Source organism: Salvelinus sp. IW2-2015, linkage group LG8, assembly GCF_002910315.2.
Source record: "Salvelinus sp. IW2-2015 linkage group LG8, ASM291031v2, whole genome shotgun sequence".
In the NCBI taxonomy this organism is placed as follows: domain Eukaryota; kingdom Metazoa; phylum Chordata; class Actinopteri; order Salmoniformes; family Salmonidae; genus Salvelinus; species Salvelinus sp. IW2-2015.
The window spans coordinates 29,514,863-29,532,804 of NC_036848.1; the positions used below are offsets into that span (position 1 = coordinate 29,514,863).

The 17,942-nt window shown below is 42.1% G+C and overlaps 1 protein-coding gene across 5 annotated transcripts in view; it reads right to left on the reverse strand.

The window, feature by feature from the left end:
- Positions 1-17,942, reverse strand: part of LOC111967701 (vesicle transport through interaction with t-SNAREs homolog 1A-like) — a 167,499-nt gene that overhangs the window by 112,166 nt on the left and 37,391 nt on the right. For 2 of the 5 annotated variants that reach the window (XM_023992980.3, XM_023992978.3), the window contains exons 4-5: positions 15,912-15,989; positions 10,484-10,504 (exon numbers count right to left, since the gene is read on the reverse strand). The exons of 1 other annotated variant lie outside the window; for it this stretch is intronic. In XM_023992980.3, coding sequence (XP_023848748.1) covers positions 10,484-10,504; positions 15,912-15,989 — 99 coding nt within the window. The remainder of the gene's footprint in view (positions 1-10,483; positions 10,505-15,911; positions 15,990-17,942) is intronic. 2 more of the 5 variants (XM_023992982.3, XM_023992979.3) reach the window with 1 other exon arrangement.

Here is a 17,942-nt window from a genome sequence, read left to right on the forward strand (position 1 = left end):
ATGCTGTAGCATTAAGACTTCGCTTCACTGAGCCTCCCGAGTGGCGCACTGCATCCCAGTGTTGGAGGCGTAACTACAGACCCGGGTTAATTCCCGGGCTGTGCCACAACTGGCTGTGGCCGGGAGTCCCATAGGACGGCGCACAATTGGCCCAGCATCGTCCAGGTTAGGGGAGGGTTTGGCCGGTGGGGCTTTACTTGGCTCATCGCGCTCTAGTGACTCCTTGTGGCAGGCTGGGGGCCTGCAGGCTGACTCCGGTCACCAGTTGAGCGGTGTTTACTCCAACACATTGGTGTGGCTGGCTTCCGGGTTTGGCTGGCAGGTGTTAAGGAGCGTGGTTAGGTGGGTCATGTTTCAGAGGACAAATGACTCCACCTTCGCCTCTCCTGAGCCTGTTGGGGAGTTGCAGCGATGAGACAAGATCGGAAATTGTGGAGAAAAATGGGGGTATAATACAAACAAAAAAATCCCTTTACTGGAACGAAGAGGCCTAGCCTGAACCATGAAAAACAGCCCCAGACCATTATTCCACCACCAGACTTTACAGTTGACACTGCATTTGGCAGGTACTGTAGCGTTCTTATTGCATCCGCCAAACCCAGAATTGTCCGTCGGACTGCCAGATGTGAAGCATCACTCCAGAGAACGTGTTTCCACTGCTCCAGAGTCCAATGGCAGCGAGATTTACACCACTCCAGCCGACACTTGGCATTGCGCATGGTGATCTTAGGCTTGTGTGTGGCTGCTCGGCTATGGACACCCATTTCATGAAGCTCCTGACGAACAGTTCTTGTGCTGAAGTTGCTTCCAGAGGCAGTTTGGAACTCGGTAGTGAGTGTTGCAACAGAGGACAGACGATTGTTACATGCTACGCACATCAGCACTGGCGGTCCCATTCTGTGAGCTTGTTTTTCTTACCACTTGGCAGTTGAGCCGTTGTTGCATCGAGACATTTCCACTTCACAGTAACAGCACTTACAGTTGACCCGGGGCAGCTCTAGCCGGTCAGAAATGTGACGAACTGACTTGTTGGAAAGGTGGCATCCTATGACGGTGCCACGTTGAAAGCCACTGAGCTTTTCAGTAAGGCCATTCTACTGCCAATGTTTGTCCTTGGAGATTGCATGGCTCTGTGCTCGATGTTATACACCTGTCAGCAACGGGTGTGGCTGAAATAGCCAAATCTACTAATTTGAAGGGGTGTCCACATACCTTTGTGTATATAGCGAACTAGGCGGAAAACTAGGGTGGTCCGCGTACACAAAACAGGTTTCAAATGCATTTATAGGTATGAGTACTAAACCAGTCCCAAATCCATAACCTAATACCTACATTAGAAAACAACATAAACCATTTTATTGTATCTGTACAACCATCTCTCTACTTATGCAATGGGACAAGAGGACGGACTAAGGGCAGAATTTCTCCCTTCAGAAATGTGATTTTGTGCATTTCCCTAAGCCACCCAGTCAGTGTCAGAATCTTCCCTGCTACTCATTTAAACAAAGTGCCAAGTTGCTGGCCACTCCTGGTGAGCTACAACAGACAATATCAAGCCTTTACCCCTGTGGCTTTGACAGAGGAGCCGAGTCACCAAGACATCACAAGAATAAACACACAAACACGTGCACTCATACACGCAGACACACATAGGGATGCATATACACAGACGCATACACATTGACCTATAAATAAATACCTTCCATATACCGTGCCTCCTGAAGAAATAATGGCCTGTTATCGAAATAATTGTTCTTCTCATGCAGCTAAACATCAAGTGATTTAAAAACAGTCCATGATAAATATTGTGCGTCTGCGAGTGCATTGGTGCGCGCCCCTTCCCCATTTCCGCGTATGCCTTTTTATCTGACACCTACATTTGAAACAAAGACCTTCTTAGGAACTATAAAAATTGGATTTGTTTTTGTTGTCCCCCCCCCCCCCGTTGGAGAACCGCACTTCAGTTGTAAGTTATTAACAGACAGCCCCAGAACAATGCAGCCGCAGCTCAAAATATGTCTTCCTTCCATTTTCTGCTGCCTTTTATTAAATATCAAACACCAGTGGTTACTATCACCATTTTCCAAAGTTCAGATGATTCCTTATTATTTCAATAAGGGGGGAGAGTCGAAGTGAATACTGATGACAGCTGTGATTCAGACTGACTGTGTGATCTTCTCCGCGGTTTGTTTGGGACTTGTAAGACGAGGAATTACAAGTGTCAAACAGCTGTGAATATGGGTGCTAAATATTTAAACATGTTTTCCAGCTGAGGAAAAAGTATAGTTTTTAAAAGGGGGCTTAAGTGTGTATAAGCTGCGCCAGCCTTTGATTCAAAAGCAGGAAGAACGGGAGGAAAAAGGAGTAGACAGAAGGGTTGTGATGGTGAAGAGGGCGCGAATCAAACCAAATTAAATAGCAGTGCGTTCCAAAGGGGAAAAGCAGGTGAGGTAACGAAAGGTGTCTCCTGACCTGGGGCAACTGGGAAAAGCACTGTGTGGAAAAGCACTGTGTCAAGGTTGAGGGAAGGGGAAACAAAAGCAAATGAAAAGAAGTCTGGAGAGAACAGTAGTGAGGGTTCTAAATTATGAATGGACGTGAATGGAGGCTTTGATAGAAATGGTATGAAATACAACAAAAACATTCACAAATGCTAAGAATCCTGCATATACACATTCACAGACGCCCTTAAAACACAAGCACTCACAAGCTCAGACAACAGCCTCTCCCTCAATGATAGTAAGACAAAGGAGCTGATCGTGGACTACAGGAAACGGAGTTCCGGGCACGACCCCATTCACATTGATGGGACTGTAGTGGAGCGGGTTGAGAACTTCAAGTTCCTCTGTGTCCACATCACTAAGGGTCTATTGTGGTCCGCACACACCAACACAGTCGTGAAGAGGGCATGACAACACCTCTTCCCCCTCAGGAGGCTGAAAAGATTCGGCATGGGGCCCTCAGATCCTCAAAAAGTTCTACAGCTGCACCATTGAGAGCATCTTAACTTGCTGCATCACCGCTTGGTATGGCAACTGCTTGGCATCAGACCGCAAGGCACTACAGAGGGTAGTGCATATGGCCCAGTAAATCACTGGGGGCGAGCTCCCTGGCCATCCAGGACCTCTTGGGGCGGCAGCGTAGCATAGTGGTTAGAGCGTTGGACTAGTAACCAAAAGGTTGCAAGTTCAAATCCCTGAGCTGACAAGGTACAAATCTGCTGTTCTGCCCCTGAACAAAGCAGTTAACCCACTGTTCCTAGGCCATCATTGAAAATAAGAATTTGTTCTTAACTGACTTGCCTAGTAAAAAAAAAAAGAATACCAGGCGGTGTCAGAGGAAGGCCCCTAAAGATTGTCAAAGACTCCAAGTTATAGATTGTTCCCTGCTACCACATGGAAAGCAGTACCAATGCAGCAAGTCTGGAACCAACAGGACCCTGAAGAGCTTTTACCCCCCCAAGCCATAAGACTAAATACTTAGTTCAGTAGTTAACCAAATAGCTACCCGGACAACCAGCACAGACCCTTTTTGCACTATATATATTTTTTGCTTTCACATAAGCTGCCGCTACTGTTTATCATCTATCCTGTTGCCTAGTCACTTTGTTCCTAGTTATTTGTACATATCTGTTTCTACCTCAATTACCTCGTACCCCTGCACATCGACTCAGTACTGGTAACCTGTGTATATAGCCCAGATTTTGTTACTCATTGTGTATTTCTTATTACTTTTCTTATTACATTTGATTACTTTTCTACTTTTTCTAAATGTTCTCTCTCTGCATTGTTGGGAAGGACCAGTAAGTAAGCATTTCACTGTTAGTCTACACCAGTTGTTTACCAAGCATGTGACAAATACATTTGATTTGACAGATGAAATGCAAATATCATGTTGCCTAAAGCGATGCTCCAAAATATTTGCTTCAGCATGGCCAATTCATCTTCATAAGTATATTTTTGTTTATCGCATCAATGGATAGCAACAGATATTCCTGTGGACAATTAGGAATGTGTCTTGTTCTTGTTCCTGAATGACAATTGAAAAGAGGAATCTGGTCAGCTAACAGAATGAGAGATTATCATTTAACTCTAGCAAGTTCACACAGACCGACACCGAGTGTACAAAACATGAAAAACACCTGCTCTTTTAAGGAATGATTTGTTAACCTTGAGACAATCGAGACATGGATTGTGTATTTGTACTATTCAGAGGGTGAATGGGCAAGACAAAATATTCGTCTTTGAGCGGGGTGTGGTAGTGGGTGCCAGGCGCACCGGTTTGTGTGTCAAGAACTGCAACGCTGTAGTTTTTCTCTCTCACACTCAACAGTTTCCTGTGTGTATCAAGAATGGTCCACCACCCAGAGGACATCCAGACAACTTCACACAACCGTGGGGAAGCTTTGGGGTCAACATGAGCCAGCATCCCTGTGGAACGCTTGACACATTGTAGAGTCCATGCCCCGACGAATTGAGGCTGTTCTGAGGACAAAAGGGGGTGCAGCTCAATATTAGGAAGGTGTTCCTAATGTTTTGTACACTCAGTGTATATCGCTAATAAACCTACAGCAGAAGAAACAACTGCCGTTTGCGGTCTGTTTGAATATAAATGGTGAATGCAATGTTTGAGCGTACAAAACTGAACTCCAATCAGGTTATATAATACATCTCATGTCAGCCCATGTGGTCTTTCACCAGCTATCAAGCAGCCCATGGCCACCAACCATGCTCACACCCAGCCAGTGTTCATTTGGGTTCAAACCAGAAGGGACAATTCAATCGCCTCTACTGTCAGTCTCATCATATAAAACTAAGTACTCTGCCTATTCAACGGTATCCTATAAGAAACGTATTGAAAGGCGGAGTAGCAATGGTGGGGGGGGGTGGCATCAAGGGGTCCTGCTGACGGTGCTAGATTGTTGAGCGAGGATTGCAGATAGGAGATCCTCTCTATGATCACATTACAGTGACAAAGCTTCCACAAAACCATATTACAAAGTCAAAGATATGTACTGTACAGGCCAACATAAACACAAAAGCTGGATGATAGAAAACTCTGAGGCAAGATCATTTTGAGCCTTCAAAGACATTTCAACAAATCAAAATCAAACCAAATTGTATTCGTCACATGCTCTGTCAACAACAGTGAAATCCTTACTTACAGGACCCTCCCACCAAAACAGAGAGAAAAATAGAAAAATAACTAAATAATTTCAGCATCCGAACACCAACAGTGCACCTGCAATTTGATGAATGAAAGATACATCAGTTACAAAACACCTACAGTATCAAATCAAATCAAGTTTATTTTATATAGCCCTTTGTACATCAGCTAATATCTCGAAGTGCTGTACAGAAACCCAGCCTAAAACCCCAAACAGCAAGCAATGCAGGTGTAGAAGCAGTACCAGTCAAAAGTTTGGACACACCTACTCATTCAAGGGTTTTTCTTTATTTTTTACTATTTTCAACATTGTAGAATAATAGTGAAGACATCAAAACGATGAAATAACACATATGGAATCATGTAGAAACCAAAACAATGACTTAAAACTTCACTAGGGTAGGGGGCAGCATTCGGAATTTTGGATGAAAAGCGTGCCCAAATTAAACTGCCTGCTACTCAGGCCCAGAAGATAGGATATGCATATAATTAGTAGATTTGGATAGAAAACACTCTAACGTTTACAAAACCGTTAAAATAATGTCTGTGAGTATAACAGAACTGATATGGCAGGCGAAAAGCCGAGGAAAATCCAACCAGGAAGTACTATTATTTTGAAAGGCTGTTTTTCCATTGAAAGCCTATCCACCATACAAAGACTTAGGACCCAGTTCACAAGCTCTGTGGCTTCCTCTATATGTGGCCAGTCTTTAAGCATTGTTTCAGGCTTTTACTATGAAAAATGAGGGATATACAGCACTTTCAATCAGTGGCCAGTGGAAATTTCCATTCATCAGCCATGCGCCTGATCGGGAACGCGCCTTTCTTGTTTCTCCTTTCCTATTGACAAAGCTTTTGTCCGGTTGAAATATTATTGATTATTTATGACAAAAACAACCGAAGGATTGATTTTAAACATCGTTTGGCATGTTTCTACTAACTTTTATTGGACTTTTTTTGGACTTTTCGTCTGGACTTAGTGCACGCGCTTTAAGCATTCGGATTACTGAACAAATCGCGTGAACAAAAAGGAGGTTTTTGGTCATAGAGGGACATTACCAAACAAAACAAACATTTATTGTCTAACATGGAGACCTGAGACTACCAGATGAAGATCATCAAAGGTAAGTGATTCATTTTAATGCTATTTCTGACTTTTGTGACACTCTCCTTGGCTGGAAAATGGCTGTATGGGTTTCTGTGGCTAGGTGCTGACCTAACATAATACCAAAGTGTGCTTTCTCTGTAAAGCCTTTTTGAAATCTGACACAGCGGTTGCATTAAGGAGAAGTTTATCTTTATTCGTATGTTTAACACTTGTATCGTTTACCAATGTTTATGATGAGTATTTCTGTAATTTCATGTGGCTCTCTGCACTTTCACCRGATGTTTKTYTGAGACAATGCATTTCTGACCATAACGYGCCAATGTAAACTGAGATTTTTGGATATAAATATGAACTTTATCGAACAAAACATACATGTATTGTGTAACATGAAGTCCTATGAGTGCCATCTGATGAAGATCATCAAAGTTTAGTGATTAATTTTATCTCTATTTCTACTTTTTGTGACTCCTCTCTTTGGCTTGAAAAATGGCTGTATGGTTTTCTGTGACTAGGTGCTGACCTAACATAATCGCATGGTGTGCTTTCGCAGTAAAGCCTTTTTGAAATCGGACACTGTGGTTGGATTTACAAGAAGTTTATCTTTAAAATGGTGGATAATACTTGTCTGTTTGAGGAATTTTAATTATGGGATTTCTGTTGTTTTGAATTTGGCGCCCTGCAATTTCACTTGCTGTTGTCGTTGTGGGAAGCTAGCGTCCCACTTATACCAGAGAGGTTAAAGAAATCAAAATATATTTTAAATTCTTCAAAGTAGCCACCCTTTGCTTTGATGACAGCTTTGCACACTATTGGCATTCTCTCAACCAGCTTCTCCTGGAATGCTTTTCCAAAAGTTAAGGAGTTCCCACATATGCTGAGCACTTGTTGGCTGCTTTTCCTTCACTCTGCAGTCCAACTGATCCCAAACCATCTCAATTGGGTTGAGGTAGGGTGATTGTGGAGGCCAGGTCATCTGATGCAGCACTCCATCACTCTCCTTCTTGGTCAAATAGCCTTTACACAGCCTGAAGGTGTGTTGGGTCATTGTCCTGTTGAAAAACAAATGATAGACCCACTAAGCGCAAACCAGATGGGATGGCATGTCGCTGCAGAATGCTGTGGTAGCCTTAATGGTTAAGTATGCCTTGAATTCTAAATAAATCACCAACAGTGTCACTAGCAATGCACCCCCACACCTCCTCCTCCTCGCTTCACGGTGGGAACCACAAATGCGGAGATCATCCATTCACCTACTCTGCATCTCACAAAGACACAGCGATTGGAACCAAAAAAAAAAAAAAATTTACTCAGACCAAAGGACAGATTTCCACTTGGCCCAAGCAAGTCTCTTCTTCTTATTGGTGTCTTTCAGATGTAGTTTCTCTACAGCAATTCGACCATGAAGGTCTGATTCATGCAGTCTCCTCTGAACAGTTGATGTTGAGATTTGTCTGTTACCTGAACTCTGTGCAGCATTTATTTGGTCTGCAATTTCTGAGGCTGGTAACTCTAATGAACATATCCTCTGCAGCAGAGTCAACTCTGGGTCTTCCTTTCCTGTGGCGGTCCTCATGAGAGTCAGTTCCATAGCGCTTGATGGTTTTGCGACTGCACTTGAAGAAACGTTCAAAGTTCTTGAATTTTACGTAATGACTGACCATCATGTCTTTAAGTAATGATTGACTGTCATTTCTCTTTGCTTATTTGAGCTGTTCTTGCCATAATATGGACTTGGTCTTTTACCAAATAGGGCTATCTTCTGTATACCACCCCTACCTTGTCACAACACAACTGATTGTCTCAAACGCATTAAGAAGGAAAGATATTACACAAATTAACTTTTAACAAGGCACACCTGTTAATTGAAATGCATTCCAGGTGACTACCTCATGAAGCTGGTTGAGAGAATGCCAATAGTATGCAAAGCAGTCATCAAGGAAAAGGGTGGCTACTTTGAAGAATCTCAAATATAAACTCAGCAAAAAAAGAAACGTCACTTTTTCAGGACCCTGTCTTTCAAAGATAATTCGTAAAAATCCAAATAACTTCACAGATCTTCATTGTAAAGGGTTTAAACACTGTTTACCATGCGTGTTCAAAGAACCATAAACAATTAATGAACCTGTGGAACGGTCGATAAGACACCAACAGCATACAGACGGTAGGCAATTAAGGTCACAGTTATGAAAACTTAGGACACTAAAGAGGCCTTTCTACTGACTCTGAAAAACACCAAAAGAAAGATGCCCAGGGTCCCTGTTCATCTGCGTGAACGTGCCTTAGGCATGATGCAAGGAGGCATGAGGATTGCAGATGTGGCCAGGGCAATAAATTGCAATGTCCATATTGTGAGACGCCTAAGACAGCGCTACAGGGAGACAGAACAGACAGCTGATCGTCCTCGCAGTGGCAGACCACGTGTAACAACACCTGCACCGGATTGGTACATCCGAACATCATACCTGCGGGACAGGTACAGGATGGCAACAACAACTGCCCGAGTTACACCAGGAACGCACAATCCCTCCATCAGTGCTCAGACTGTCCTCAATAGGCTGAGAGAGGCTGGACTGAGGCCTTGTAGGCCTGTTGTAAGGCATGTCCTCACCAGACATCACCTGCAACAACGTTGCCTATGGGCACAAACCCACCGTCGCTGGACCAGACAGGACTGGCAAAAAGTGCTCTTCACTGACGAGTCGCGGTTTTGTCTCACCAGGGGTGATGGTCGGATTCGCGTTTATCGTCGAAGGAATGAGCGTTACACCGAGGCCTGTACTCTGGAGCGGGATCAATTTGGAGGTGGAGGGTCCGTCATCATCTGGGGCGGTGTGTCACAGCATCATTGGACTGAGCTTGTTGTCATTGCAAGCAATCTCAACGCTGTGCGTTACAGGGAAGACATCCTCCTCTCTCATGTGGTACCCTTCCTGCAGGCTCATCCTGACATGACCCTCCAGCATGACACTGCCACCAGCCATACTGCTCGTTCTGTGCGTAATTTCCTACATGACAGGAATGTCAGTGTTCTGCCATGGCCAGCAAAGAGCCCGGCTCTCAATCCCATTGAGCACGTCTGGGACCTGTTGGATAGGAGGGTGAGGGCTAGGGCCATTCCACCCAGAAATGTCTGGGAACTTGCAGGTGCCTTGGTGGAAGAGTGGGGTAACATCTCACAGCAATAACTGGCAAATCTGGTGCAGTCCATGAGGAGGAGATGCACTGCAGTACTTAATGCAGCAGGTGGCCACACCAGATACTGACTGTTACTTTTGATTTTGACCCCCCCTTTGTTCAGGGACACAATATTACATTTATGTTAGTCACATGTCTTTGGAACTTGTTCAGTTTATTTCTCAGTTGTTGAATCTTGTTATTTTCATACAAATATTTACACATGTTAAGTTGCTGAAAATAAACGCAGTTGACAGTGAGAGGACGTTTAATTTTTTTTCTGAGTTTATTTCAATTTGTTTAACACTTTTTTGGTTACTACATGATTCCATGTGTTATTTCATAGTCTTGATGTCTTCATTATTATTCTACAATGTAGAATATAGTGAAAATAAAGAAAACCCTTGAATGAGTAGCTGTATACCACCCAGTTTCCAGTCAATTCGCTAATTTTTCATGTGGCACGTTGTACAAATTGTGAAAGGCTCACCTTTCACCGGTACAACGTACCCCCACTCTTTGTTTTACAGGGACGCCGTACCAGACAGTACCGCCTTACTTTCACCCCTGCTGATAACTGACCACATCACCTCCTTTATTGCTATAACAAATACAAAACCACAACAAAGGGCATTACTACTACACCTGACTATACAAGACGTACAGTTAGTTCTAAATGAAAGTAACAAGGGCAAAATACGGAATCCACTAATTAGGCATGATATTGAGCAACCATGATTGCTGAGCATAAAGATGTTGATGGTATAGTGGGTGGTTTTTCTCAGGGTTGCCACCTGTAGCACTGTCCTGAAGTGTACTTTATGCCAGCCTTTTCCCCATGTTAGTTTTTCTGAAAGCACACTCTTTTCAAAACAATCTTCCTTTTCAGATTTTTACAGAAAATGGCTTGAATTCATCCCCCTAAAGACTCATAAGAGCCTCACCAATAGCCTTGACCTTATGGCTGCAGAGATGAGTGCACAGAAATTCAGACGGAAAGGAATCTAAAAACAGGAAAGGCAGAGAGGCACTTACCTCTTCACGTAACTTTATCAACTGCCACGTGAAAGCAAAGAGAGAGAGAGAGAGAAATAGAGGGAGGAAGTGAGAGAAAGATAAAAAGAAAAGACATGGCAGGAAGCAGATCAGTCATGTGACTGGGTACCGAATTAACCTTGACGATTTATCAGTTTGCATGTTTAGCATTTAGAAATCACAGACAAACACATTAAACGACGCTAAACACGAGACTCATGCAGACTTTTTTGAACAAACAAAGATCAAGTTCTCTCGCTGTCACATGAGACAAAGAGAGGGAATGGATTGCTCGACATGCGGTGTCTAAACTAGCACCATCAAGGAAGTCACATCACAACACTTGATGTGTCAAAAAGGGAGAAGAAAATAGATCCCACTCTGTACAGTAGGAAAATACAGTTTGGGTACAGTATGCATAGAAGCTTGATAGAGGGAATATCTCTATTTTATATGTCCCGGTGCAAAATAGCAAAAAAAGACATGCCTTTTTTTATTCTAGATTGTGAAATGTAGAGCCAATCCATTGTTTCCAATGTGTCCATCATTGGTGACACATTGTCAATATTTCATGTTCCTTATGTATTGCAATACAGATGCCTGCTGTGTATACATAAAGGCAGAGCCTATTATTAGGACAACTGGGAGTCATTAAAAATGAATCTTTGCATTAGTTATTCATTGTTGATGAAAAGAGAGTGTCAAATTCAAGCAGAGTAAATAGAAAACATCCCCATGTCCTACTGTTGTTACCTTATCTTTAATAGAGCCACAGACATTGGAGGAGAGCAACGATTCAATTCGAGCTTAATCAAGCTTAAATCACTATTAAAAAAGGATGCTTCTGCCACAACCTGTTCTTTATGTAGGGGAAAGACATGGAGAACACAACATCATTTAGTACAGAAGGGGAAGGACAGGTTTCTTAATTTGTCATCAGTTTCAGGTGATTTTTTTAAATCTTCATTTCTTGAGTGAGATTAAAAGGTTAGCAGATCTGAAGGGAGGCTCAGGGCCACTATTACTCTCCTCTAATCTCACTTTGTATGTGGTGGTCATTTTGAATTTTGCTAGTTTGAAATCATTTGCTATCAGAAAAGAGGCAGGAGGACTTGGATCATAAATTATACAACGGGATTGTCGAGAAGAAAGAAGAGGCTCGGTGGTGGGATTGATGTTAAACTATTGGTTGTCGTGGCCACGGTCGTCAGGAACGACAGGCTAGGCTCCTCCACGCTTAAGCGTTTTCTGAAAGGTGCCCGCGCCGAAGAGTTAAAGACGCAGCCACCCGGTCGGTAAAAATGTATGAGCAATTGAAGCACAATTATGTCGGTGTAACTGTAATGTTAAATTCTACTCTGATGGATGTCTATTAGGATTTGAGAGAGCGAGAGAAAATATACACAGCCATATCTGGAGTGGCTCCATCAGTATTATTGTCTCTGTTCAATAATAACAATATATATAAATATATATCTATATTTTTTTTATAGCTAATATATGGCTATATACAATAGTAGACAACTACTCTTTAAAAAAGTATATTTATTTTAAATATACAGAATATCACAGTTCTTACCACCTTAATTCAAAGTAAAATGTCCAATTGTTGTTTAAATACTTGTATGTACTTTATTCAGCGTTCCCCAATTAAATTAGGAAAGGATTTCCAATAACAAATATATCATAATGTAATATTGTAATTCTGTAAACAGAGTTTAAAAAAGGAAAACACGATGGAAGGGCAAATCTGAAGAAAATGTCCAAAAAGTCGGAGAATTAATGCATTCCAGCCCGCTATCAAGCCATATAGTATCTCAGATGCGTGATAGAATGACAGAAAAGGAGTTGAAGAAAATATGCAAAAGTAAAACAGCTTAATGTTTGTCTGCTGAGAGCTTCATTTTAGTGAGCCACTGGCCTTGAGGAACTTGGCAGCGACAGGCTAACAAATGGAGAGAAAAAACATTGCAAAGAAATACGATTTTCTTCACTCTTTCTTTCGGTGAGAAAAATGGGCCACTTTGCTGACAGGAAACTGTCCTTTATTTCAAAGGTCACAGCCCCCTGCGTTGAACGCATTATTGAGGAGGCCGAAGTTTAAAAATACGACACATATGTGGCTATTTAGGGTTTGAACAGGCCAGCCAGAGCTGCCGATCACTCGCCGCAGCCCTTCCCTCCAATTCAATGAGAACCAAACAAAACTTGTTCCATCTTATTTGTGCTGCTTGGCCGATTGTAAGTCCTCGTGGAGGATTTGCTGAAACTATATATGAGGGGTTTTGTGCTTGGCATTCGCTTTTTTTTCATCAATCTTTACCATTCTTTTCAAACGTAACCCACCAACGCTAGCTTTGCTTGAGAGAAATAAAGTGTTAAACACAGAAAATGTTATAATTACGGCTCCACGAGCGCCTTTCCCTGTGTTTTTGTAATGCCAGCCAGTATTCAAAATTGCACTGCTGCAATTTTTCTGTTATGATAATCAGCAGATTTTTCAAACAAAGATTTTTTTATTCAATACGGAATTCGATACAAGTGGTAATCTGCTTCCTTTGTAGCCTGTAAAATCTGGTCCATGCCGGCTCAAACCAGCACAATCTCTTGTGGCCAAGCCTTCTGCTGTGACTGAAATCGAAACTATTCCGTAGAGTGTTCGTGTGTGGTAGGGTGTGTGTGTGTGAGTTGCATGCCGAGTGAGAAAGGGGAGGAAAAAAAGTGCAACGGTAGACTACCACGTTATTAAACAAAAAATATTGATAGCGCCATTTCAGTCTCTGTCCGCATACAGATAACGAATAAATGCCCAACTCTATTAAATCGTTCTTTAGCCATTATCGCAGGGCCAACACTCCATTTTCAGAACTCCCCAATTTACTTAGCTATAAATCCTTTCCATGTAACGAATAGATTTGTGACTGGTAATGATCCGTTTAGCCAGAGCTATATGAAATGATCCTGAACTCTTTCAGATCGTCAGGAATTAAATTGACCGACTTGCCCAAGCTCCCCCATCTTTCCCATCCTCTCTATCGCTCCTGTCTTGTTCGATCAAAAAAAAAAAAAAATGACGTTCCGAGCACTCCACTCACAGCAAGACCAAGTGTTATCTCCAGAAGTTTTTAAAATGGAAAYGAGGTAAATATGGCACCATGGTAAATAGAAAAATGTGCGTGTGTGTGTGTGAGACAACGTCTGTTTTACAATGTACAAACATTAGAATTCTGATATTGACTCAACTTATAGTACAAATGTTATGCTTTGAGCATTCAAGATTCTGAAGCAACTACCTAAGGAATAGGTAAACACCAAACCACAGGTCTATGGTTACTGAGCAATACAATGGTTTAAAGATGCCATAAGTTTGTTCTAGATCTATAAATCCCCATTTATTTTTTGAATAACTGTTGTATTTTGTATTTAGTTTTTTATTTGCTTATACACGTTTCCTAAATGTGTCTTACTAAATGTGGACTTTCTTCTCTGGTTCAGGGACAATTTGCCTCCCCGTGCTTTCCATTCGTCCTTGAGGGTTATTAAATCACTTGAGAAAATACAAGGTTTTGTCCGAACCATGGAGGATATTGACTTTGTGGCTGAATGACAAAACATAGACAAGTGTATTATAATTAAACTACAACAACAACATTCCTTGACATGTTAGCTCTCTACAAAAAAACAATGGGATTACTTGAAGGCTGGACAAATGAATTATCTTAAAATGTACTTCAAGAAACATTCACCCAAAGATTTAATAGTAGGGAGGTGATATCATTTCAAATAATGATATCATCGTTCAACAAAGCAGCATAACAGACTAAAAACAACTTAAAATGCATGCATCTTAATATTGTCCTTCTAGATGAGCTCATCGGGGTGGTTCCATTGTTTAAACAAATTATTATCCTATGAAAAATATTCTTAGGTCTATGAATAATTATTTTAATAATGGGGTTCATCATCAATTGTTTTTAATGAAAGGGAAATATATATATATTTGAAATGTGGGTCATAATTCTTTTTTTTCTTTTCCCTTTGACAAGATTTTGATAGGAACCATCACCGTCTTGAATGTGACAGTTCTGGCAGCAAATCCACTTCCAACTTCTGTATAAAATGTCAGAGTCACTTCTGTGTCTCACTAATTTGCAGGGAATATGCATATCCATTACACATCTCGGCTAGCGATACATATGTTTGCAAGATGTGCAGTGCATGGGTCATCATTGAAATGGTAATAAGGAAGCTATCAAAAAAAGAAAAGAAAAAAGGAGACAACTTTATTTAGCTCTGCTCAACTGCAGACCATCTCACTGTACTTTTACAAAGTACTGASGGACTAAATGTGCCTACGTGCATATTTCTCCCTCTGTGTTTGTCTGTGTGTGACTGAGACACGCGGCAACTATTGCAAAGTTGACAGGATCATTTAAGGTAATATATAATTAGTCAAAGGACGCTGGTCAGAGTTGTGAGTGTCTGTCTGTGAGTGGCAGCTGTGCAGGTGAGATACAGGCACCACGTCAAGTGTTAAAAAGATGGTTTGCGTAGCTGTTGTGTTGTTATTTTTTGACGCAGCACTTCAGACATAATACAAAACAATCAAAGTTTAAAGAACATGTGGCATATTTTGGGCAATTAAGATCACTATTTAAGATCTTTGCTTTTGTTTTTCCCTTTCTCATATTCAATATGACTGAATCAATACAGTTTTTGAAGGCATTGTTCATTTCCCACGTCTTATAATTTTGTGACAATGGAAGAAATATGGCTAATTTGCTTTTTATCTGCTGTTTGTAATCCATTGTATTGAACTCCAGCACAGTTTAAATGAAACGTTAAATTACATTTCAATGTTCATTGCAAAATTCACCATACACCTTTTCATGAATGTGAATACATTTTCAACTGTAATTGCATAGAATTATAATATTAAATTCAACGATTTTCAATATCACTTGCAACAAACTATAACGAGTAAAATATAAAAACTCAGTGACTTTTTGATACTAATGCTTATAAACATTGAACCTGAGAATCCTATTTATCCTGAGTGTCTGCATTGTGTGGTTTCGCCACCCCTGGTGTTTAAAGGAGTGTGAAAGACACCGTTTGTGGGGAGGAGGTTGGTTGTGTGTTTGTGTGCGGCTGATAGTGTGTTGGTGGAGGATAAGTACACAGACGGCTGGAGAACAACTGTGGGGGGGTTGCCCCAATCTGGCGTTGCCCAGATGCTGGGCCCAGGCCTGGAGCCCATTCAGACCCTGGGCAGCTTTGCATTAAACAGTGTTCCTTCCGCATGACTTAGTGCCAATGCTGCGGTGGCCCTGTTGGCCCTAGGAGGTGCCCCGGGAGGCCCTGACCCTTTCACACCCAGGGCCAGCCACCCACACTGGGGACCGGAGGGGCTTGATTAGCACCTTACCTGACTCTCCGAGGAGCCAGCGTCTTCCCCCAGGAGCTCGTTCCGCACCTCATCACTGTAGGCGATACGTGACCTTTTCTGCAGGGGGAGGAGGAAGAGGAAGGAGAGAAGATGAAGAAGACAGAAGAGGAGAGAACAGAAGAGGGGAGAAAGAGAAAACAGCGGGGGGGTGGGGGTGGGGGGGAATAAGCCTTAGTGGAGTTGTCTTGGAAAAACATAACAGGCATTTCTTAAGCACGAGAGCCCCCTAATGGACCCGACTGTCAAAAAAAAGGCAATGCACCTGCGGTTGTGTGTGTGCACACTTGCGAAGTGATCTAGTACCAGTGAAATTGTAGAGATGTCCCCCTTTCCCACTTAAATAAACACAATCTGAAGAATAAAACCAACTACGGAGGGCTCTGGCACAGGGGCAGGGGCGGGAGATGTACAAGGAAAGTATCACTCGTCAGCGCTAAATCTTTTCTGGGGGCTGTCACTGCTGTCAGCACAGTGCAGTGGCAGGCTCTGTGATATTGCCGATACTGGGACTTAGACAGGGAATAATTCATCACCCATTGGCGTTCCATCAGATTTGGGATCCCTCTCCCTCTCCTCTTCAGAAGGGGTGGGAGAGGGAATGCCATGTCCCCCCCAAAAAATGACAAACACTCTTCAGTGTGCCACCTCCGATGCTGAAGGAGCAGGCCATGTGTAGCGCTTGTTTACAGACACCAACAGAAAAAATAGCCCGCTTCAAATGCCCTCCAAACTATATACACAACAGCGGAGAAAGAGAAACTGTTTACTAAGCCTCCTCGTCTTTTCTTCTCTTTCTGCCTTGACAGGACTTCTGTGTGGGCAGTGTGAGGAGAGCAAAATCACTGGGAAATATGGGCCTAAAAATCTATCCTAAGATCTTTCGAGACTCCTGCTTTTGCCAAATATTTTGTCTATTTCCTGTTTAGAATTTGTATTTAGAAGTTCAATCTAAAAATCACATTGTTTAACAAATATAGTAACAGTGCTACAGTATTTCTGAAGAAATAAGAATCAAATCTCTAAATCATTCATTGAAATAAAGTAGAGAAAAATATATAAATATGTGTGTCACCACGTTTTTTAAAATGTATTTCCCCGTAAACTTGACCAGTGAGTGGAAAGCCATCAGGGAAGTGATTTGTGTTGTTATTGTGACAGTGAGGGACACAGCCACAAGAGTAATTACCGAGTTGTCTGGGAAGCTGATTGACCAGGGCGACAAGCGAAAAACCATTAGATAAAGTGAAGCTCCCAAACAACACACTTTACAGGCATCAACTGAGCCACGGGGACCTGTGCTAACCACCGAAGGAACGACTGCGGGGAACAGCGGAATTCACAATGACCCAAATCAAAAACACAGCACCGCCATAGAACACACACAAATACAATCGAATGCCTTCACAATCCAAATGACAACATTTGCATCATTGTTGCACATGAAGTGTTAATACCTTTTTTTGCGAGCATCGACAGTATTTCCCCCCCCCCTCTCTTCTGTGATTTGAACAATCCATTTTTGCAAACAAAATTATTCAAATACATCATTAAGAAATTTTGGACAGGATTAATTCTACCCCTAACTGGAAGTACAATTAGCCTTTCTTCCAAATGTGCAGGTTATGACAAAGTTAAGGCATGTTGTTAGTGTGAGTACAAAGACAAACATCAATCTGGAACAGGCAGACAGCGTAGAGTCATGTTTTGCCGGGATAACACCCACATCTCATTTTAGTGGAGCGTCATCTTAAAGAGCCGCAGCGTAACTTAGGAGAAAAAGACGGGTTGCCAGTAATTGAGACTAGAAGCCAGGGAGAAGGCTTGATTTGAGTACGCAGAGCCTGACGTCTTCTTCAAACCCCGCACAGTTTTGGGGTATTTCTAAATAGCTGTTTGTTACTGCCAAGAGTATCAACAGTTTCCACGATGAACGCAGCACAAATAAAACAGAAAATAAAACGAGCTGCAAATGCGACTGAACCAAAGACTACTGCTGCTCCCTACCCATTT